At 39.5% G+C, this 25233-nt stretch overlaps 1 protein-coding gene across 1 annotated transcript; it reads left to right on the top strand.

Annotated features, from left to right (window-relative positions):
• Positions 1 to 1653: 1653 nt before the first annotated feature.
• LOC114692436 (adenylate kinase 7-like) lies at positions 1654 to 19223 on the top strand. The gene is made up of 4 exons (XM_028868159.2): positions 1654 to 1748; positions 2955 to 3013; positions 12088 to 12138; positions 18437 to 19223. Exons 1-4 carry the CDS (start codon positions 1654 to 1656, stop codon positions 19126 to 19128), a joined length of 897 nt encoding a protein of 298 aa, XP_028723992.1. The 3' UTR covers positions 19129 to 19223.
• The last annotated feature ends 6010 nt before the right edge of the window (positions 19224 to 25233 follow it).

Genomic DNA, 25233 nt, shown 5'->3' with positions numbered 1-25233 from the left:
TGTATAAACTGACATTGTTATTATCAATCAGATAGTACAGCTTAGGAAGGAATCATCTTCATAATAATTTACAGGTAAAAATGACCAGTAGAACAGGATGTTTCCAGGAGATAAACACACGACATTACAGGCAGTGGGGATCTCCCTACATCCATTCACACTATGCCGGGTACCAGAGAAAGATGGCAGCAGCAAACATGTAAAGACACAGCAGAAGCAAAAGACATTCCTGGTTCTGTGGCCTTGGGGGCCTCACCTATCCAAGATTTACCTACTAGGGAGTTGTCTCTTGGTTGGCTGACACCTTGAACTTCAATTGCCACCTGCTGCTCCTCTGACACAGCCACCAACATATAAAGAGCAGAATAAGCATTGATCAAAGAAGAATCTGAGAGACTGTCCACAGTATAGTGAGTCTTTATTGCCACCATATCTTATGGCTAGCTGATGAGAGATAGATACATTTAGGAAGGAACCAGGTGAGAAGTGCTTCAATGTGGATTTATGGGAGTGAAAGTCAGGGAAGTGAATCCCACATAAACCTTTGAACCAGGATGTGCTATGACCTTGAAATGATTCTGCTTCTGCTCTCTAATTTTACCTCACATGAATCTAAAAGGCCCTATTGATTTAAATGCTTTTGGGCTATTATCCAAAATATCCTTCACAAGTGGCAGAAGTAGTTATTTTTGACAAAGATAAGAAATATTAGATTTAGGAGAGACTTGGCATTCTCAAGAAGCAGTGAGGGTCTTGTTTGCAGGGTCACCTGATGTCTTAACCAGTTTGGTCACTTTAGATTCATATCTGATATGCTGGGGTAGCTATTAATAGACCTTGCATTCATTTTCAACTGTGTCTTGTTTGGATAAGTTATCTTCTGTCTGTACTTTTGATTTAAGGTCTGTTTTTTTTTTTTTTAAAGAATTGATTGGCTGTTATACATATGATTAGTTCTACAGAGGTTTATGCTAAGCTAATTGCTTTGAGAAAGGATCAAGTGATGGTAGGAATAAAGCAGACTTCAATAGGCACTCTGTACCTATAGAAGACTTCCTACGGTCCATAAAAGGTTAAACAGCAAAAGCTCCGTACACTTTGAAGCGATGGATGAATGGATGAAATTAAAGTGATAAATATGTTTACCAGGCATTCACTTATCAGCTTCATACAAATTCTCAGCATCATCTCATTCTCAAGTGTTCTTGTTCTCATCTGATATAGTGATGGCTCCATAGAATTTTATTCTTTCTTGACTTTTGGAGGTATTATGGATTTACACTGGTCTTTCAAAAAAATTGAAACATTACTTGTGTCACAGTGAAGAAAGCAGATTTGTCAAAGCAGGTAGCCTTTCTCTTGTCCTTTCTTTCAAATGTGCTTTCAGGAAAGATAATTACTGCACAGGACAGGTCACAGAAGAGTGTGGGCACACATATCGTGGCCAAGACAGACAGGCAACCCAAAGTCACTGAACATGACAGTACTTCTTGTTAAAATAAAAATATAGTTATGATCCAGCTGATAAAGAGCCATGGCTCTAAGGTGCTGTGAACTGCCCTGTTCTGTTTTCTTGGCTCTCCTCTCCAGCATCTCTGAGTGTCCCTAGATATAGCCAATAAAGAACAGTATTGACATAGCAAGAGGCTACTGATGCCTTTCCCCATCCTGTTCTCATTTGTTGTTGCCTATGTTATAGGTGGTTGCAGCCCAAGTCCAGTTCCTGTTCTCCATGTCCTTTTTAAGAGGTAAGACTCTATAGTTTTGCAAATAGAAACCAAAGCAGTACTTTAGAATTGAGCTCACAGATACTCCATGGTGTGCGTGTGTGTGTGTGTGTGTGTGTGTGTGTGTGTGTGTGTGTGTGTATTCATAGAAGTAGCCCTGATTCATTGTCTTTTAAGATGTCTCCAAGTAAGTTTGATACTCATAAAGTAGGTTAATTATTTAGTGTTCATAGCAGGTGCCTTTAGAAATATTTTACTCAATGAAAATATTAGCTAGTATCTGGCAGATGGTCATCTAATTTTGTACTACTTTGGCAATGGAAAGTTTACTATACCTGGAGGTCATTTTCCCCATGAAGTAAATAGACTGACCTATATTTGTTTCTCAGAAATAATCTTCATCATAAAGAGCCAACTATGATAGTTAGCAATAAAATTAGCCTCTATGTTTGAAAAATGATTTTCTGGATGATCTTTTCTTACTAATTTTCTCCATATTCATGAATATTTCTTCACATTTGAGAAATGTCACAAACCTAAGGAGACTACCTGGTTATGATCCCTGACCTCTGGAAGAGGAAATTCTTTGTATATATTTAAACAATCAGGTATTCTGTAATCAGTTATTCATTTCAAAGAAATATGGATTGATGGATGGATGGAAAAATGGAGAACCTTGTAAAACTTTTTCTATTAGCCTTTATAGAAAATGCCCCAAGAATAAAAACTTCATGAATCTTGAGTGAGTTATTTCAATATTTTGCCACAGCAGTAATGAAGAGTGTCTTGTCAGTTCTAGTTGAAATCTGTCTAGATAATTTAAGTCATTTCCTCTTTAGTACTCTGGGTGTGTTCCCCTTGTCTTGCTCCATTCCCAGATTTGCCTTTGTATTGACAGGGCAGAGGCAGAAAGGGGACCAAACATAGAGTTCTCAGAAGATGATGTACAAACGAGAAACATTTTAAAGTATGTTCAACATCCTTGACCATCCTGAAAATGTGAATTAAAACTACTTTGAGATTTCATTTTACCACAGACAGAATGATCAAGATTAATAAAACAAATGATAACAGATGTTGACAAGGATGCAAGGAAATGGGGGGATATACATTTATTGTTATGGAGAGGGTTCTTGAATTGTGGTTTCTGGGTTCAACCAACTACAAACATGGCCAGACCCTCACTGTGCAATTCTTGTTTTTCTGATCCTTTTTCTTTATCTAAAGCCCACCTCTGCAGAAGCTCTTGAAGGACATCAGTCTCAACGTCACAGATGTGTTCCAGGGTAAGTTTTTGTTCATAAAGCCATTAAAACTCTTGGATGAATTTCTTCCTATGATGATCATTTCCAAAGCCCAATTTAGCAGTGAACATTGGTAAGCTGAGCATATAGGGATGGTTATACTGGAGCTACTAATGTTCCATGTACTTCATGCTGCCACTTGGTCATTTAGCTCCCTCTAAACACTTTCTTTCAACTATTTCATTCAATTTCAGGCTTGAAATTCTGCTTTCATTTTTTGAATTGACTGTTGTTCAAGACTGAATTGCATACCAGCCATGGCTTTCAGCTTGTGAAAACTCAATATATCTACTGCCCTGCTGAGCCTGAAGAGGACAAGAGGGATTAATATTTTATCATTTTAAAATGCCTCCAAGATACTGTCTGACTCATCCCCATAACAGCAGTGGGAGACAGGAAGGAAGCAGGTAAATGTGTACTTCGCATAGTTTTTACTTAATGGTAAATTTAGTGTTGTTTGGTCCAAGATGAAAAATGATGAAATTATTCATGGGGAATCTAATTTAAGATCATCATTCTTGATGACATTTATGACTTGCTGCTGGCAAAAACTTTGTTGCAGTACTGTGAGGAATGCTCTACTCTTTATTTGAAGGTGACACCACTGTCCCCAAATAATTTGCATGTATATTTTGCAGCATTTTCTAATAAAAAGGACAGATTTTCATTTGGGCATTTGTACTCTCCCTTGACATTATGACGATGGACACACATTTCCGATGCCTGACTTGGGATAAGTGTTATAGTCATGACCACAAGCAGAGAAAAACAAATTGCTTGCCTAGGGATTTGAACTTTTGCCACTGGCCTCATTAGTATGGTGTGCTAACCAACTGAGGTAGCCACAGGCATGCAATTATAAAACAGCATGAATCAAACTTGGTGCAGGGCCCTGAAATTTAACCTTTGAATATGTCCATTAGCCTTGACATATCTCTATGGAAGAGTGTGACCTTTCCCTAAAGACATTTACTACAAAATGGCATACTGTTACCCTTCATAGAAATTTAATTTTCAAATAAAATAAAGATACAAAGATTAGTGAATATTAAAAGACCAAGTGTTTCTTAAATACTAGGTATTGAGTTTTGAACAATACTTACAAATATGTCATCTATGTGTTACAATTTATTTCAATATTTCCTTTGAATATGGTGTCCTTGGACCATACCTGAATTGATGTTTATTAATACAGGTGAAGGCTAACATTTTTATAACTAGATTACAAATATCAACACACTCCTTGCAGAGGGAGCTTCATAGCAATGCCGGTCAGAAGGAGATCTCTGGAAGAAAGTATGAGTTAAAAAGAAGAAAAGAAAATCCCTTTTGTCAATACTTCCTTGAAAATTATTTTGAATAGGAAACGCTTAGTTACAATTTTAAATGATTGTAAGTCAGAGAACTAAACAGACATAAGAGCATCGAAGGAATTGAAGATGGAATAGACACACTCCGATGTTTACAGGCTGGGAATAGCTTGACTATTTTGACTGACGTGTAGATTCCTCTCTTTCTTCCACTCCCTCATGTGTTCAGTCATCAGACTTTGCAGATGCCATATTCCTAATGTTTCTTTAATTTAAGTCTCATGTCAGGGCAGCCCCATTTCTCACATGTACCACACAACAAACAGCTCCCATCTGCTTCCTGCCTCCAGTCCCCCGTCCCTTTAACTCATTCCCCACATTTCATAAACTGAAAATGAGAGGATGTTGTTACCCTGCCTCACTTCTTCCCTAGGACTTGCAGAGTTTTTTTTTTTTTTTTTTTTTTTTAAATCATGGCATCCCCTATCCTTTTCCTTCAAAGGCAGCTGCTTACAGGGATGTGGTGTGGACACCAGATAGCGTCTGTGTATGCACATGCATAAGAATTTTGGAGGCAATCATTTCACATGATGAAAGACCCCAAATTTAGATTTCTTGCCTTAACTATAAAACATCTGACTAAAGTAACCTCTATAATTATGATAAATAGGTTTAGGTTGAATCAGGAAGTATAAATATTTAACATTTCCAATCATTATAATCTTTCTTGATACTTGTTCATTTTGTAAGTACAAAAGGAACCTAAGGGGGAAACAATGTTAATCTCTTCCAACTGAAAGGCATGGCTCTCAAGCTGCAGCTTATTCTCCAACCCTCCAAATATACCTGCGGCCCTTGTTGCCTGAACTTTCTCCTGGATACACAGACAAATAACTCCTTTCTATCCCACCCTTTATCCCAGATAGGGTACCAATGACAGACCAAAGTGCAATTCCACCAAAGTCTAACTTGGAGAATTAATGAGTTAGTTTACTTGATTTACTTACAGACCATGGGTGAGGGGTAACTTACATGACCATGGATAACTCCAAAGCAGCCATACTATTGGAAAATTTCACCCAGCATAGATGATGACTTCCTCGTCACTGAATTGATGGAATCTCCCAATTGTTTAACATTACAGAGTCTGTGTAACTATAGTACCTCCTGAGGTCCTGAGAACACATGCAACTGAGACAGAATCACATATAGCTGGCAGAGAGTTACAGGAGGGTCCAATGTTCTTCCACATCTCTTTCTATAAGGGAACATCAATAGTCAATCACCCTGATTTGAAGATCTCTTCCAAGTAGCCATACTTATACTGACAAAGATGGTGGCTGTTACAGTCATTCTACCTGATATCTTTGTTAAATGTTGTAATTAGCAATATGCATGTCTCATGTTGCATTTGTTTTTCTAGATTGATAAAAAGGCATATCTATTCATATGGACCACCAGACCAAAGAAAAGAGTTTATCTAAGTCCAGCTTGGTGAAATATTGAGTTTACTGGTATTATTTTCAGGGTTACTCATAGACAGCTAATTAATTACACATCCTAACCCTCTATGTTGGGCAAGCTGTAGAGCTCTTATTTTCAGTCAGTCTACCAGCTCCCATATGTGCTAGCATCCTCAATATCATAGTCAGCTGTGAGACAGAAGGGTGTCTAGAATCTAGAATCTAATGTGAAAATTTAATGACAATGTCTACAGTTTCATTATCACTACCGTGGACCTAGCCATCCATCATTATATTGTTTGCTTAGGTCATTGTCATAACTTTAGGCAAAGGTAGGTTACCACAGTTAGTATGTTTGGTGATAGTGGATGGTCAACTGATAACCAGAGTAAATAGATCTTCTGTAATATTGGCAACCAGAGAACAGATGTCATCTCACTGAACTCTAGAAAAAGAATTGAACATCTAAAAATAAGAGGCACTTGGAACTCCAGATAGATATTACAAAAGAAGAGCATCTTCATAACATAATGAAAATGTCAACAATACGAAGCAAACAAACAATACTCAGTGTTCTAAGTGGGACTGGTGAGATACATGGCTCTGTGAGAAAAGACATCTACTGCCCAGCCTGATGACCTCAGTTTGATCTCTGAGACCATATGGCAGAGGGGAGAAATTACTCTTCTGGTCTCCTTGCCATGGTGTATACTCACGCACACACACACACACACACACACACACACACACACACACACACACTAAATGAGCAAATGAATGAACAGAACAGAAATACTGTAAGGGAAAATGCCAACTTACATGCAAATGAAGGAACATCAGAAGAGCACCAGATCACTTGCCAGCAATCCTAAAAGTCACAGAAGGCTTGAATGATAGAGTTAGAGTCCTGAAAGTCAATAGCTGTAAACCAAGATTGTTGTGCACCCAGGAAAGTTGTCTCTTAAAGTTGATAGAGAAATAAAAACATTTCAAAGCAAGCACACATTAAGGTAATCAGTACTCACCAGGCCATTTGTGTAGAAAATACTGATGGGAACACTATACACAGAGCAGGAAGAAGTAGAGTTGCATCCATAAGAAGACAGGAAGGAGATTTCATGAGGCTAATAGATGAATAGATGATAGCTGGGAAGGAAACCATTATGTACAACATAGCAAATCATAATATAGGGGAAGAAGAAAGGAACAACCAACAAGCCAACCAAACAGAAAAACTACTGAAAAATCCCAGGGAAAATAGAACATCTCTCTCAATAAAAATCCTTAAATGCAAATGACATCATCAATTAGAGGATGCAGTCTAATTTAGATGAAAAGCATGAATCAACTGTCTGTTGTCCTCAGGAGACACACCTCACTAGCAAAGACATCCAAATTCTGAGAGCTCAAGGGTGGAAATCAGCCTACTAAGCAAATAGAGGCTATAAACAAGCTGGTGTAGTTGATCTCCTCTCTGACAAAGTAGATTTCAAACTAAACCTTGCCAGAAGAGATAAAGAAAGCCACCACATAGTAATAAAGGGAGCAGCTCATTGAAATATGTAACAACTATAAATACGTATACACAGAATCTTGGGGCCTCCAGTTTCATATAAAAAATCATAAGGCATGAAAAGTCAAATAGGTCCTTATACAATCACAGTGGGAGACTTCAATATCATATTGTTATTTTAAAATAAGTCTTCCAAATTAAATATTCCCCCAAAATTCAGAGTTAACATATATCATAGGTGAACTGGATTTAACAGATATTCTTAGAAAATCCTATCCACAGATTGGGAATGCACATTCTTTTCAGTGATGCATAGAACTGTTTCTAAAATTGATCCATAGTTTAGGGCATAAAACAAATGTTAACAAATTAAAAAAATGGTCAGACAATTCTTTGATCTTATTAGATCACAATGAAATAAAAATAGCAATCAATAACAAAAGAAAGCACAAAACAGACACAAATATTTGGAAACTGAATGATACAGTGTTGACTAAACAGTAGGTCCTTGATTTCAAAAAAAAGAGAGAGAAGAAATTGTAAAAATTTTAGAATCAAGTAGAAGTGACAGGACAACCAGCCAGACTCTCTAGAATATAGTTCCACAAGGAAATTTTGCCTCCCTGTGAACCCACCCATCATTCGAGCAGAGGTTGTCACTCCTGCCAGGGAAGCAGGTAGGCGATTGCAGATCTTCACCTCTCCTTCTGCTCTTCTAGATCCAATCCCCCAGTCTCATCCACAGCTCTGTAGCAGAATACCTGTTACAGTCTCCTTTTCTTAGTGGAACCCATCTCCAGCAACCACAAAGAACTTCTCCAATCTTCTTTCCCCCAACTCCTCCCATTATCCCAGTCTCCAACACCGGCAAGCATTCCTTGGGAACACACCTGTTGAGCTGAACAGGGAAACAGGTAAGCTAACTGAAGACCTTTACCACTCCTTCCTTCCCTCCAAATCCAGTGCCCTCCCCCACCTCATTCCTAGCTCTGCATCAGAACATGAGCTGCAGTCTTCCTTCCCTCCCTGCCCACATCTCCTGTGGATCCCATAAACCCTCCCCTCCTCCCCTCTCTCCCAGGTTCTTTGCTTTATCCCAGCCCCCAACTCCAGCAGGCCACTCCTGCCAGGGAAGCAGGTAGGCAATTGCAGATTTTCACCTCTCCTTCTGCTCTTCCAGATCGGATCCCCCAGTCTCATCCCCAGCTCTATAGCAGACCTTCACTCTACCCCCAATCCAAGGAGACTAAATAAGCAGATTCTGGAGGGACACTCTGCTTTCCTCTGTGCTGTGAGCCCCCTCAGACCCCTAGACTTTCCCCATTTATAATTGTCAGCTCCCAATACCCAGAAACCCATTTTGCCTGGAACCCCCAATGATCACACCTATCAGGTCCACAGAAAATTTCCTACAGGCAACACAGCTACCACACTCTTCTAAAAACCAGAGAGGAAACAGAAACCAAGGAACATCCACCCAGCAAAGACAAAACCAGATATTAACACCTAGAACTATAATCTTCCCAATTCCAGATGCCTAGATGCCAGAGGAAAAAATACAGTCACTAACAGCTGAAATAATATGTCCTCACTAGAGTCTGACAACCCTACCACAGCAGGTCCTGGATATTCTAACATAACTAAAGCACAAGACCAAGACCTTAAAACAGCCTGTGTGAACAAGATAGAGATCCTTAAAAAAGAAGCGAAGGGGAAATTTTATAGTTCTAAGTTGTCATATTTAAAAAATCAGAGAGGGAGGGCTGGTGAAACATTTGGGTAGAGACATTTTCCACCAACCTGAATTTCTAACAACCTGAATTTGATTCCTGGAACCCACTGACTCCTGTAGCTTATCCTCTGACCTTCACACTTACCCTGGGGCAGTTTCACATGTACGCCCATGTGTGCACATGCACATACAAAATAAATGCATAATTAAAAAGAAACTCAGAGAGATTTTACATAACCCAATGATTCTCCTTTTACCACTTTTTATTATTTATTATTCTTATCTAGTTCAGAAGAAACCATTATTAAGTATGAATCCTCCAGTCTTTAAAAATATTTAGGAGCATGAATGCTTTTTAAAAGACAATTGAAAGCACTATTTTATACTTCTAAAATTTTATGTGTTTATACACATAAATGTTTTAGCGACCTATACTAGCATGTGACTCCTTTTACTATCTACTAGATAGTTTATCTTCTGTGGGCCAGGGATCTCCCAAGTGGTTAGAATATAGGTTCCATGCAGGCATATATACTTTATTCGTTATCATGCTCCAGCTCAGGAACATCCCATTATAGATTTTTAGTCAACGTTAGCTGAACAGACTGGGATGATGTTTGTCAGAGGGATCTCCCCAGCTAGCCCTAGGGCAAGCTCTAGCAACATCCAGCGGATTGACTGATCCCAAAGACTGACACTAAGTGTTATTTTTTGATGACCATGAGAGTTCTGATGGACAAAATTGTAGCTGGAGTATTCCTGTGTCCACCCGGCTCCCACAGCTGCTCAGACCCAATTAAACATACAGAGACTTGTATTACTTATAAATTGTATGGCTGTGGCAGTCTCCTTGTTACCTAGTTCTTACATCTTAAATTAACCCATTTCTATTAATCTACAAGTTGCCACGTGGCTTGTGGCTTTCTAGTACATTACATCTTGTTTCTCATGGCGGCAGCTGGCACCGTCTCCTGACTCAGCTTTCTACTTCCCAGAATTCTCCTCTCTCTTTTTCCCTTCCTGCTAGGCTACTGGACAATCAGCACTTTATTTATTAACCGATCAGAGCAACATATTCACAGCATAGAGAACATCCCACAGCACAAAATGTCATAGATTTAAATTCACACTGAGAGTTCATCAAGATTAATGTTAGTTTTTGGGTGCACAAGCTTCCTTAGTGTCATAAAAGAACATTATTAGTGTTTGAGAACAGCAAGTCTCCATATATTGCTATTAAAACTTCAAGGCAAAGCTGTTTTAGGATGTTTTAATGATCAGAGAATGACTTAATGAATGTTGAACTGCAGGCTATTAACCCTTCCTCTGACCTCTATTAGCTCTGAATTAAGACTGGGGTATAGGCTCCTCGGAAGGGATCTGGGTAAATATGGAGAGTAATTACGCTTAGGTGGGTTTCCAGATTTTTTTTGTTGGTATGTTTTCCATGGTAGTGATCTGTGTAATTGCTAAGGAGAGATGAACACTCTGAATTCAGAAAAAAAAAGGTTTGTTATTTTTAGGTCCTACATTTGTACATGAATGTATTCTTTCTTCTCCCTATGAGGACACTAGTGAGATGAGAGCGACTTCAGCAGAGGTAAAGTTGGTGACAACAGAGAGCAACCACGCACGTTCAGCTCTGTGATACAATTGTCTTGGAGAAGATGACTTAGTCATTTCGTTTTCCCATGCATAGGCTTCTATAACTGGCCAAGGACAAACGCACAGTTTTTCATCTTCTTAGAGCATCAGCAAAGGCATATGTATCTCTCAGTCAGCAAGATGTCTGGATAGGTGCTGCATAGTTGGACTGTGAATTTTAAATCATTGTTTTCTTGAATGGCTGTGAAGCATCATGGATTCTATAAGTCAATTGATTTACTGAGTGAGGTTTTAAATTTGTAATTTGTAGATTTTGGACCAAGAAAAAGTCACTTTACAGTAGTGATAGTTTAAAGGTTATTTCTTCATTTTTCAAACCAAATTTGTCCAAAATACATTTCCCCTATGTGGTGGTTTGAAAAAAAATGGCCCCCCAAAAGGGAGTGGCGCTACTAGGAGGTGTGGCTGTGTTGGAGCAGGTGTGGTCTTGTTGGAGGAAGTGTGTCACTGTGGAGGCGGGCTTTGAGGTCTCATATATGCTCAAGCCATGCCCAGTGAGACAGACCACTTCCTATTGCCTGTAAGCCAAGATATAAGAACTCTCAGCCCCTTCTCCAGCATCATGCCTGCCTCCAGGCCACCATACTCCCAGCCCATGTCACCCCACCATGATGATAATAGACTAAACCTCTGAAAATGTAAGCCACCCCAATTAAATGTTTTTCCTTTATAAGAGTTCCTGTGGTCATGGTGTCTCTTCACCATAAAAAAAAAAAAAAAAAAAAAACCTAACTAAAACACCTTAATTTCATTAGGTTTTCCAGTATAGAATGTCAAAATTCTGGTATATTTTAATTAACCCATTGAGAATTTCATCCATGAATACAGTTTACTTTGATCATAGTCACCCCCATTCTTCCTCCAATTCCTTTGGAATTCCCCTCCACTCATAGCCCTCCAATTTTCAAGTCCTTTTTTGTTTATTTATTTTAACTTTGAGACAGGGTCTTACTATGTGGCTTTGGCTTGCTTGGAACTCTCTGTATAGACCTGGCTGGGCTCCAACTCATGGAGATAGCTCTGCCTCTGCCCCAGAAGGACTGGGATTAAAGGTGTTCACCACCATGTTCAATCTTATTTTTTTAATAACCCTCTGAGTTTGTGCTGTTCACATATGCCTGAGTATTAGGCCATCCACTACCAAATGGTTTCCTTCCCAGAGACCCTCTTAAAGAAAAGGTACTCTACCTTTTCTAGTGGAAATCAACTGCCAATAACTCCCCGGCTAGGGGTGGGGGCTGCTCTCTCCCTGCTGGAGTGTGGCCTGGCTTTGTCTTGTGCAGGCAACCACAGCTGTGCGAGTTCCCTCTTCCATCGTTCTTGTCATGCTCAGGAGACGCTGTCTCACACCGGTTCTCCCTGATCTCTTACAGTTTCGTTCACTTCCTCTTCTACAGTGTTCTACGAGCTTCGGGAGGTGGATGGTACAGATACTTATACTGATCGCTCCACAGGCATTTAGTATTTGCACTTGGACCAGTTGTGAATTTCTGTGTTAACTGCTCTTTACCGCGCAAAGAGACATCTCTGATGCGAAGCTTGAACTGCAAAATTTACAGTTTCACTTTTTTTATTTTTTACGGTTGAACGAAATTCCATTGTGTCTATGTACCCCATTTTCATTATCTATTCATCAGTTGATTGACATCTAGGCTGACTCCATGTCCTAGCTCTCAGGAATAGAGATGCGATTAGCAAGGAATGAGATGTATCTCTCTAGTAAGATAGAGTCCTTTGTCTGTCTCCCAGGAGTGGGATATCTGACTGCTTTGGTAGATTTGTCTCCAGCTTTCTGAGGAGGTCCATACTGATTTCACAGTGGCTGCACCATTCTCTCCTCCTTTCCCCACAGCCCCTGCTAGAAGTGTGGCCATTCCTAACTTCAAGTTACACTACAGAGTCACAGCAAAGAAAATGGCACGGTACCAGCACAAAAGCAGACATGTGGTTCCATAGAGTAGAACCGAGGAACCATATGTAAGTCCAAGCACCTAGGGCTGCCCGATTTTGATAAAGATGTCAAAAATACACATTGGAGAAAAGACAGTGTGTTTAACAAGTAGCTAGTACTGGGAGTGCTGGATATTTACATGCAGAAGAATGAAATTTTTATCTCATCTGTCAACCTGCCCAAACTGCTAGCAAAGTCTGTTCGTGTGATAAACATATCTCCATTTCAATGAGACCCTGAGATTTTCAGGGTTGTCTGGGCCTGTAGACCACCCCTTCACAGACAAGCCCTGCTTTGTCAGTTCTGGTCTTCATAAATGTGTGATAACAGTGGTGTGAGGGTGAGTGCTTACCAGCTAGCTCTCAGGAACAGCGCTGTCATGTTCCTAACTCTCAGGGTGCAAATATGCTCGGCACATTTCATATCACAAACAAGACAACAGTGAAATTGAGTGGCAAAGAGATGCGCAATGAGCCTCTGAGCTGGTGTGAGCTTTCTTCAGCCCTCTTTGGGTAGCATCTTTATTATCTCTACAAATGACATAGAGTGTGTCAGCCTTGCAGAGGCAGCGTGAAGGTGAGCATATTAAGTTGAAAACTTTGTATTTTGTGTTAAGACTTGTAAACTAAGAATTAGGAGGTTGTAGTTTTACACGGTAAAAGTTAGCAGCTATATTTTAATTGCAAGATTTACTTAACATACCAACTCAGGAAAAATGACTTGACAAATCAAGTTGTATTTGGGTTTGGATTTAAAATACGATGTGTATAGTTTATTTTTGTGATGAAATGAAGTTACTATCATGCTAAAGTAGAGGAAAAGAAACCAGAGCATTTTGAATTAGTTTTTTTGCATAAAGATTTAATTAAGTGAATGCTTTTGCATTTGTTTTCTAAGTAAAACAGTTTGTTATTATCTATGCAAATATTTAAGAATGCACAAATGTCAATCAGGGAGAATAACTTAGTTAAATCATAATGGAAAAATGTAATTTATTTATTTATTTTTACCAAATGGATCCTGTAAGACTCAAATGAATCACAAATTGCATACTCTTGTAAAAACACTCATTTATATCCCCAGATGAGTATTTCAAGTACCATTTTAAAGATTCTCAATATAAAAAGCATTGTTCCTTAATGATAATTTAGGTATTTTTTCTAAAGTCTCTAGTGAAATATTGAGACTTTATACCAATTTATTACTTAAGAAATTCAGTCTATGTATTGAATGTTCTCCAAAGATCTAAAGCCACCATACAAAAACGGCTACTGATAATTAAAAACCACTTATGATTATATATATTATTTAATGTATTCACTTACAAATTATTACATTTAATAGAGGAGGAAAAAATTCAAAAATGCTTAGAAAAAAGCAATAAAAGAGATGAAGTTGTGTTGACACAAACACAGGAAAATGAACATCTGTTCCATTGTCTATTAAAAAATCTTTTTTATTATTTTGTACTTGTGTATGTGCCTGTGTGTGTGTGCATCTGTGTATGTATGTGTGTATGCATGCATACACGCATGCGTGCGTGCGTGTGTGTGTGTGTGTGTGTGTGTGTGTGTGTGTGTGTGTGTATGTGTGTGTGTGTGCAGGTGTCCACCGAGGCCAGAACGGGGCATCAGAACTCTTAGGGGTGGAGTTTAAGTGGTAATGGAGTTCTCTCCTTCTACCACATGTGTCCCAGAGATCAAACACAGATGGTAAGGTTGGCGGCAAGCCTCTTTATTCACTGAGCCATGGCGTCTGCCCTCCACCTTACTTTGGACACTCTCTTCCTGAGTCTGAATGTCACTGATTTGCCTAGTCTGGCTGGCTAGAAAGCTCCAGATTCTGCCTGTTTCTGTCTCTTATGTTGGGGTTACAGGCATATGCTGCTGTGGCAGCTTTTTAGGTATTCTGGGCATCCAAACTCTGGGTCTAATGCTATGTAGCAAGCACTTTATCCATGGAGTCATCTATTCAGCCCTGAGACTTTATTTTTTTTTTATTAGCAGGTGCATTTCACAGCAGGTTGAAATGCTTTTGACTAATATGTGGCTTTGGCCACCTTTCAACTGGATCCACAGGCCACACATTCTAGGGTGTTTACACCCATTAATCATCTCTTTTCCTTTAGAATTTGTAAGTATTTGTAGAAAAATGGAAGCTTGGAACTTCAGTCCTTCTTGGCTAGTTATTAAACTGTTAAAAAAATAAATGCTGTCCTCTGAACATGATGTGGTTACTCCTCTCATGAACTTAGACCAGTTGTGGTCACTTGCAGAAGCAGTCAAAATTCTGGCACAGATGAGGTTGATGCTCTCCAGTCCCCAATTCTTATTGAAGAGATATTGGCAGTTGACAGCTGTGGGGGTGCAGTCAGAATCATTTGAGGATGTGGCCACTTGTAGACTTCTTGCGCTCCAGTGGGCACCTCCTCATCCATGCGTGTATGGACAGCACCAACTAGACTTAGCTGACTATAAAAATTAATAATAAATGAACTTTTAGGAGATATTTGGGGGAATGACAAAAGGGGAAGTTGCAGGGAGAAATGGGAAGTAGATGGAATTGTATTTCATTGTATACCTGCATAAAATTCTCAAGAAAAAAGAAAAATATTTTAAAGGTGGAAGATAAGGTGTGGATTTCCATTCTAAGTAAAAACAAACAATTTAGAAGAGACTTAAGGTTGGTGGCTAATATAATTTCTTAGATTAAAACAATATTCTGCATTTAACAGTATAATAAATTGGCCTTTTGTTATCTCCACAACAATGGAAAATATCATCAAACTGGATTTCAGTGATTATCATACTTCTGCAATGCAGTTTTTAGTTTCTAAAGCACCTTTTAGTTCAGTGATTATCATACTTCTGCAGTGCAGTTTTTAGTTTCTAAAATACCTTTTAGTTCTATCCAGTCGCCATCTGACAATGATATCTAAATCAATGTCTGCAATTTTAGAAGATGTATAACCAAATAGTTGGATGAAGACTGAATGTGTGCTCCTAAATCTTAATCTAAAAGTGAAGCCATGATGTGAGCATATATGGAGATGGGACTGTGGGACATGATTTGTTCATAGGGATAGAGACCTTATACACAGGATTTGTGTCTATGGAAGAGATTGAGACAATGCCTTTGCTATGTGTTATCAGCAAAAGCAAGCTATCTATGAAGCCAGAAGTGGATCTCAGCAGACAAGGAGTCTGCTAGTGCCTCAGTCTTAGACTTGGCTCCTGCTTCAAATGTTAGAAATGAATCTATGGTTGTAGTTGTCCACACTATAGTGGTTGGTTATGGTAGCCTGAATGGCTTAAAGCAGTCTTGATTTCTATATGACCTTTGAAATATGCATCTCTACCTCTACAAATAGAGTTAAATTATGCTTATACTGATAATTCCTAGCCTTAGAAACAGTCAAGCAAACTACTGGTTTCTCTCGTAGACTGGGGAGGGCCTTCAGTCCTGTGTCAATGAGGTGAAAATGTATAAGAACCATAATGAAGGACTATATTTGTTTGGAAGTAGTGAAGGGATATAGGCACAACAGATCAATACCAGTATGATATGGAGGGATGAAAGAGAAATGGTCACAACAGAATTTGCTTTATGGGAAGTAAAAGCATTTGTCTCTTTCAAATGCCTCTCCCCCTGCTGATGACCAATGAGATCAATAAGAGCCCAGAATCTCTATAGCATGCCTTGATTTTATTTAATCTGGTATGCCCAAAGAATGAGACTGAACAATCTTGAATAATCACACAAAGAACCCAATACTGGTTTCTAACAATGAAAAGAACAAAAATGTAAAGGAATGACTGCTTCTATGATGTAGGTGAGATCTACAAGATGAACCTTGAGCATTTAGAAACAGCAGAGAATATAGACACAATTGCATGCCCGTTGTAGCTTATATATGGAATGTTGGCCCCCTGAAAGCCTTATGTGGTGGGGGCTTGATTCTTTGCTGGTGGCACTGTCATAGCTGGAGTAAGTGAATGACAGGTCTTTGGTGTCATCTTGTCCCTAGGTATTTCTTATCTCATTCTCTGTGTCCTTTCTACCATGGTGGGGCTTGCCTTATTCCACTACACACTTCTGCCACAACCAACTGAATCTTATAGAACTATGAGCAGAATAAATCCTCCTTTCAGTTATTCTGTAAAGTATTAGCAACAAGAAAATTTATCAATAGACCCACTTAGCCATCATGCTGATGGACTATGCCAGAAGACAACAGCAGCCCCTGAAAGAGATCCCAGTGGAAACTTTGTGACATAAAAGAAGTCAAACAGCATCAGCTTCCATCCCAAAGTATAACATTTCCATAATGACATAACAAGCAACTCAATAAATAAAGGGGAGAAGAGATGAATTTTCTAAGCAGAGTTTCAAATGTTCAAGGACAGTATTGATTCTTTAGGCATTGACTGCTACTAGCATCTTCCTTTCAGGTATGAGAAACAGGAGAAGAAAGTTACAGTGATGAGACCTGGCAAATGTTTTAATAGACAGTCAGTTGTGGTCAACTTCAACAGTCAAATGCCATGTTGAAGATATGTAATTTGATAAAAGTGACATTTGACTGCTATGTACGGTCTTTGTACTTTAAACCTATAATACAAATATTATTTTCCTATTAATTCTTTGAGAATTTCATACAATGTATTTTGATCTTTCTTATTTATTTATTTATTTATCTATTTATTTATTTTTTTTTCCTATGGTATCTTCCTCCCTGCTCTCCCACTCTGCCCCTGTTCCAGCTTGACCCTCCCATTTCCCTATGTTCTCATCCCCCACTCCTCGCCCTCTGCCACCCCCACACCCAGTCCACTCATGTAGATCTAATCCACTTGTCCCTCACAGGGTCATCCATAAATGTCCTACCTAGGGTCTTTTCCTGTTAGCTAGCCTCTCTGGAGCTGTGGGTTGTGGTCTGGCCATCCCTTCCCTCACATCTAGTATCCACTTATGAGTCAGTACATACTATGTTTGTTCTTCTGAGTCTGGGTTACCTCACTCAAGATGATATTTTCTAGTTCCATCCATTTGCCTGCAAATATTATAATATCATTGTTTTTTACTGCTGAATAATACTCCATTGAGTATATGTGCCACATTTTCTTTATCCATTCTTCAGTTGAGGGGCATTTAGGTTGTTTCCATGTTCTTGCTATTACAAATAATTTTGATCTTATTCATGCCTGTTCCTCCTAGATCCACATACATCACTACCTCCCCTACTTCATGTCTTCCTTTGTTCTATAACACTTTGACTTTAATTTGTGCTGCCCGTATACTTCTGGGTGTGGAGCCATCCACTGAAGCATGGATGCTCTGCCAGGAGACACATCCTTAGGGAGAACTGACTTGTCTTTCTCCAGAAACCATCAACTATCTGTAGCTCCTCAGTTAAGAGTCTCCAGGGGATCATGAGCCTCTTCTTACTCAGTGATAGATTATTTACTGGCTTGATCTTGTGCATGTCTTAGTTAGGCGACCACAGCTGTGAGTTTATTAGTAATGCAGCATGGTCATGTCCAGGAGACACTGTTTCCCTTGCACCCTCCCTAACCTCTGGCTAATACAATCTCTCCATCCCCTATTCTGAGATACCCCCTGAACTTCGCAGCAGGGAGAAATGGAATCTCATTAGGAAAAAAAAAATCAGGAAAATCCAGTGGTAGAGCTTGTTACAAAATACATGACCTCATCCTGCCTTACTTTTCATGTTTTGAGAAGCTCAGGCTGACTTTGAACTCCCCAACGAGGAAGTGAGGAAGATGAAGAGGAAGAAGAAGAAATCAGAGGCAAAATGTTTCCCTTTGATAGATTGACTACACCTGAGTTTGTGTGTGGTCTGGATGCCTCTGATGACTTTCTGAAGGAGCGGGTCATGAACCTCCCAGAGAGTGTCGTGGCAGGAACGCACTACAGCCAGGACCGATTCCTCCGGTCTCTGAGCAACTACCGGGACATCAACACCGATGATGAGACGGTCTTCAACTACTTTGATGAAATTGAAATCCACCCAATACACATTGATGTAGGAAAACTCGAAGATGCCCAGAACAGACTGGCTATCAAACAGCTCATCAAAGAGATTGGGGAGCCTCGGAATTATGGCCTAACAGATGAAGAAAAGGCGGAAGTAGAGAAGAAGGCTGCGGAGGAACGCCTGGCCAAGGAGGCTGCTGAGACAGCAGAGCGTGAACACAAAGAAGCCGTCGAGATGGCAGAGAGGATAGCCCACTGGGAGGAGTGGAGTAAACGGCTAGAGGAAGTAAAAAGAGAAGAGAGGGAGCTGCTGGAGGCTCAGTCCATCCCCCTGAGAAACTACCTGATGACCTATGTGATGCCCACGCTGATGCAGGGGCTCAATGAGTGTTGCAAGGTGAGACCTGAAGACCCCGTGGACTTCCTGGCAGAGTATCTCTTCAGGAACAATCCTGAAATGCAGTAAAGATTCATCAATGGTGGGTCGTGGAGCTTCACAGAGAGCGCTCAAGTTAAACTTGCGATTTGAAAAACGGCTTTTGAAAATGCTTTTCTAGGGTTTTTTTTTTTGGGTGGGTGGGTGCGTGAGGGGGAATCTTAATAAACTAGAATCATTAAAAAGCTATAAAAAAAAGAAAAAAAAACAAAAAACAAAATACATGACCTCCAACTGTCAAGTTCATAAATAGTAGTTTGATAATAGCTGCAACCAAGAGAAGTGAAGAAGACATGATGTCTAGAAGTAGGATTTATATCATATCTACATTTTTATAATTGTATTAATGTGCATGTTAATAAAATTTTATACCTGTTTTGCAGAGTTTACCCCTTCATGTAAATTGTATCATACAGTATACATTCACCCAAGGCACCATTCTCTTGTTAAAATTATGATTTTTCAGAGTTGTCCCTGCTGATTACATTGCAGTACTGGACATTGTAGGATTTTGTGTGTGTGTGTGTGTGTGTGTGTGTGTGTGTGTGTGTGTATGTGTGTGTATGTATGAGAACAAACCTTCCAACACTATAACAATACTGTACACATTGTCTTTGCATATATCATCTTGGGTATGCAAATGAGATTTCTCTAGTATTTGTGCCCAGAGGCAGGTGTATGTAGCCTCAGCTGTCCTAGAAATTGAAAGATTGTTCTTCAAAGTGCCAGTAATGAGCATGCTCGTGAGATCATAACCTTTTCTGTGAACTCACTTTTTCATAAAAGAAAAATGCTGTCACCCAAGGATATTATTCACCTGCCACTCTATTGTTCTTACTGAGTGACTTCTGACTCTTCCATAGAAAGGTCTTCCATACTCAAAGGTTACCTTCTAATACTACAAAGTAGCTTCTAAAGCATTTATTCTGAAAATGATTTCACAAAAGGAACTCAGCAAATGAATGGTTTAAACAATGTCTTCCTCACTTGTGTAAGTACATTTCCTCCAGAGCTTATAATTCCAAGGGGCTGTCTCATGATACTGTGTAAATTATGGGTCTTAAATGCTGTTAATTAATGGATACGTTAGTAACATTGTGAACAGAACTTGGAACAGAAAAAAAGTGGAAGAGATGAAGATCGTAAAAGTTGATTTTATTGATTATCTGTAGATTCCTTCTGCCCCAGGGATCACTAACCTGGAAATGGGGGAAGGGGCCCACTGTTCTCATTAGAGCAGGGTCTTGGGAGCATTCTTGGGATGGTTGTCAGAGCAGAAAGTTCATCATTTGAATTGGATCCTTTCCTCCACCAATCTCCTGCCTAAGGTGCTGATCCCCAGCTGCCCACCCACCATGTCAGATACAGGGATAGAATAAAACAACTCTGCATATTTCTTCAACAACTTTTAATATTATATCGTCTCAAACAAAAGCAAGTCTTCTTCATCCTCTTCTGTTCCCATACTACAATGCCTTGCCTTTACTAACCTTTCAGATCTTGTCTCTGTCCTTAATTACCAAGAAAAAAGCCAGACAGAGAACAAGCAGATGAAGAGCATGGAGTGTGGGGGTGATGATATCCTATGGCTGCACATGTCTGGATGGTATAGTCTTTTCCTTTACTGCCCTTTTGTCCCTGTGCAGTGCTGATATAGTCGTTGCCTTACTCGTTTTAAGTCACCTAGCCTTCCTCTACCCAAAGCTCCTTTTGAATTAACCCAAGACTGATATTTGCCAGGTCTCCATATCTTTATCTCTTTGCTTTGCTGCATGGGAAAGAAGCTGGTTAGAGAGTTTATATTTTACTTAAAAAAAAAAAAAAGCTCTTCTAAATAATTGGCTCCCCGAATTGAAGTCCTCTTAATGAACAATGTAGTCTTAGGGGAAAGCATTGCTTTAGCTCGAGAGAGCCCAGTGCAGCTGCCAGCACACAGCTGCCACCATTTCCTACACGAAGAAAGCAAGATTCAGGAGGTCATCTGAGAGAGAATGGCTTTGTCAATAGCCGGCTTAGTACCACTACCACGCCTGTATTCTGTTCTAACTGTAAAGCACAAATAAGCTTTGTAAAGAGACTTGAGTGCATGGAGGTTAACATTTTTCAGAACCTTAATAGAATTCCTGAGCTTGCTCTTCTCAAGGTAAAATAAGGGCATCAGACCTCAAAGGACTAGCTGTTTAGAACTCCGTTTCTTGATTCTGTAAACACTAGTGGGGAAAGTGGCAAAGGAAAGGGATGTATCTTAGGACTGCTAAGACAATGTTGGACAACTTCTATCACTCACATCATGTGTATTAGAGTAAGAAGAGGGTTTAAATTGCTTTGTCAGTTTTCCTTTATACGGACAGTGTAGTGGGCAGAGTGAGAAGGGCCCCTACAGATGCTGCATTTGAACATTCACTCCCTAGTTGGTGGTGCTCTCTGGGAGGTCTGGGAGGTGCAGGCTTGCAGAAGAAAGTATGTCACTAGGAGCAGCTTTTGAGACTTCAGAGTTCTGCTGTTTCCTGTACTCTTGCTCTCTGCTCGGTGCTTGCATTCTCTTACAGCGACTTTGAGCACAACTTAGTACTTCACTAAATCTACGGTGATTTCATCTGGAGATCCTTTATTAGGTGTGTTCACCAACATACTGTTTCTAAAGAAGGTCCCAAGGATACACAAATTTATGAGAGAGTAATCAACCTACAATGTCAGGCGATCATGTAAGAAACTTCTTGAATCCATCCTAAGATTTAGTCTGGGTTCCAATGGAAGTTTATAAAAATTCTCTGCACATTTGAGCCCTATTGTTCTGAGCTACCTGCTCTGTTCTTTGGTTTATTACTGTTAATTATAATATTATCCCTTTGAGAATTTTGTACAATGTGCATTTTTGAGATTATAATTTAATTAATTTTCTCCCTCCAAATGCTCCATATACTCCTCCCCATGCTCCTTCAAATTCATGACCTTTTTTATTGGTTATTACATGTATATGTAATATATTTATAAATATAATAATACTTATTATTATAAGTAAATAAATAAAAATTACATTTTCTATCTATCTATCTATCTAAAAATACAACATGTTCAGTCTATATAATGTTACTTACATGAATGTTTTCAAGTATGACCATTTGGCAATGGACAAACAGTTGGTGTGCTCTTCCTTGGTAAAGACCACCTCTCCTGCTTCCAGCTTTCTTCAGTTGCCTACCATTCTTTCTGTAGGGTTCTTTTCTGTCTAGTTTGGCATGTTCATTGCTGTCATCCATCCTTATTCACCTCACATTTAGACAGCCATGTTTGTGAGATTTAATGGGTGTAGCTTCTGATATTACTTGGAGACATAACTCATAGCCAGTGGCCTTTTGGTTCTTATAATCTTCCTGCCTCCTCGTTTACAACCTTTCTATGAGCCTGGGGTACATAAGTGTTTTGTAGATGCATTCACTGGGACTGGGTTCCACAGATCAGTATTTTGATTGATTGTGGTTTTCTCTAGTGGTCTTTGTTGCAAAGAGAAGTTTCCTTGGTGAGGAATGAAGGCTGCATTTATCTCTTGGGTGTAAGGCCAAATGTTTATAGACTCTTGTTAGAGAATATGCTGGTTTAGTAAATTGGTGGTTGTAGATTCTCCTCCAATAACTATGACTCCCTTCCCCAACTCTTCCAAGATCTACCTCCTCTTCCTTATACACCTAACTTTGAATCTCTTTTTGAAAAAAAAAAACCAAACTTTATTTTATTTGTATGTGTGCTTTGTCTGAATGTATGTCTGTGCACCACATATGGGCCTGATGTCCATGGAGGCCAGAAGATAGCACCTAATCCCCTGGCAATAGAGTTACAGACAGTTGTGATCATCTGTGTTAGGTGCTAGGATTCAAACTCAGGTCCTCTGCAAGAGTAGTAAGCACTTTTAACTACTGAGCCATCTTTCCAGATTTTCCTAAAAAAATCTATCAAAATCAATTTATGCTGCTAAAATATTCCTGGATGTGTGTTCTTCCACTGGAGTGTGGTTAATCTATTAGAGACTACATTGTTAGAGAAAATTGACTCTCTCATTCCAAGAAGGTAACTACCTACGTTAGGGTTTCTTTTTCCGTGAAGAGACACCATGAACATGGCAACTCTTAAAAAGGAAAACATTTAATTTGGACTAGCTTACAGTTTCAACGATTTAGTCCATTATCATCATGGAAGGACATGCATGGTGTTGTACAGGCAGATACTGTACTGGAGAAGGAGCTGAGGTTCGACATCTTGATCTGCAGGCAACAAGAAGTGAACTGCATTCCACAATGGGCATAACTTGAGCATAGGAGACCTCAAAAGCTCACCCCCACAATGACACACTTTCTCCAACAAGGCCACACCCACTCCAACAAAGTCACACTTCCTAGTAGTGCCACTCCCTATGGGGTTCATTTTCTTTCAGACCATCACATTTCACTCTCTGGTTCCCATAGGCTTGTAGCCATATCATAATGTAAAAGTGCATTCAGTCCTACTTCAAAAGTCTCCATAGTCTATCACAGTCTCAAACAGTCTAACGTTCAAAGTCTCTTCTGAGATTAATGTAATCTCTTAACTGTAATCCCCTGTAAAATTGAAATAAAAAAGCAGATCACATACTTCTAACATAAAATGGCACAGGATATATATTACCATTCCAAAATGTAGGGAAGGGAACATAGTGAAGAAATACTGGACCAAAGCAAGACTGAAAACCACTGGGTAAACTCCAGCTCTACATCTCCACGTCTGATGTCAAAATGCTCTTCAGATCTCCAACTCCTTTCAGCTTTGTTGACTGCAACACACTTCTTTATCTTGGTCTGGTTCCACTCTTTGTTAACAGCTTGCTTCAGCAGGTATGACACACTCTGGCATCTCCAATATCCCTGGGTTTCGGAGGCAATCCAGGCTTCAACTTCACAGCTTCACACAATGGCCTCCCTAGGTTTCCATTCAGGAACACCACCCCTGTCACATGCCTGGCCTCAGTGGCTTTCCTTAGTTGAGAAGGAAGATTCTATAACCCCTTTCTTGTATCCTTGACTCTAAAGCCAGAACCACATGGCTTAAGCTGCTAAGTTCTATTGCTTGCTGGAGATGGAACATGGCCGCCTTGTTCAATTACATCATCACCAGCTTTCTTTTTTTACTGCCTAAGCTTGACTGTCCTGAAACTGGATCTGTAGACCAGGCTGACCTCAAACTCAGAGATCCACATGCATTTGCCTCTGGAGTGCTGGGATTAAAGGCATGCACCACCACACCCAGCTCTAAGCTTTTCTTTAATTACTTTTCACAAGTTAGAAATGTAACTGAGTTGGATCTCACCCTGAGGTCACCTCTCCCTTTATTCTACCTCTTACTCTGTCTCCTAGAATAAAGGACTTAAGTCCATTCCACTTCCTGGTGCTTCTTTCCTCCTTAAATTGTACATTTATTTTTACCTGATCAGCTTACTCCTTTTTATTATAAATCTTCATTAGAGTTAACACTAGTAACCACATGATAGAGTCTATAGTAGGCTGTTTTAAGATTTCCTCTGCCAATGGAACTAATCCAAAACTCTTTACTTTAGACTCAGGCAGACTCTTTGGACAAGGGCAAAAAGCAGTCATATTCTTCACAAAAATATTACAAGAACAATCTCTAACTAACATACTAAAATCTCTCCTCTAAAACCTCTTGAGCCAGGCCCTCACAGCTCAAATCTGAACACTATGAACAATATCTTCCATGTTCCTTTTAGGATCACCCATTAAGCCCCACTTAAAGTGTTCAACTGATTTTCTAATCCATAGTCCCAAAGTCCATATTCTTCTAAACAAAAACATGCTCCAGCCAATCACAGCAATACCCCAGTCCTTGTTACCAACTTCTGTCTTAGGGTATCTATTGCTGTAAATAGATACCATGACCATGGAAATTCTTAATAAGTAAAACATTAATTTGGGCTAGCTTACAGTTTCAGAGGCTTAGTGCATTATCATCATGGAAGGACATGGCAGTATGCAGGCAGATATGGTGCTGGAGAAAGAGTTGAGGGTTCTACATCTTGATCTACAGGCAACAGTAAATGAATTGTATTCTACACTGGGCGTGTCTTGAACATAGGAGACCTCAAAGCCC

This window comes from Peromyscus leucopus, chromosome 11 (genome assembly GCF_004664715.2).
Source record: "Peromyscus leucopus breed LL Stock chromosome 11, UCI_PerLeu_2.1, whole genome shotgun sequence".
Taxonomy (NCBI): domain Eukaryota; kingdom Metazoa; phylum Chordata; class Mammalia; order Rodentia; family Cricetidae; genus Peromyscus; species Peromyscus leucopus.
This window is presented reverse-complemented; position numbering and strand designations above follow the sequence as displayed.

Bases quoted from the DNA above. Each gene is read 5' to 3' on its own strand.
- LOC114692436 (XM_028868159.2), top strand. From the start codon at position 1,654: ATGCCTTTCCCCATCCTGTTCTCATTTGTTGTTGCCTATGTTATAGGT. The intron at 3,014-12,087 runs GTAAGTTTTTGT...GATCTCTTACAG, and splicing joins CGTCACAGATGTGTTCCAGG to TTTCGTTCACTTCCTCTTCT. The intron at 12,139-18,436 runs GTACAGATACTT...CTCCCCAACGAG, and splicing joins CGAGCTTCGGGAGGTGGATG to GAAGTGAGGAAGATGAAGAG.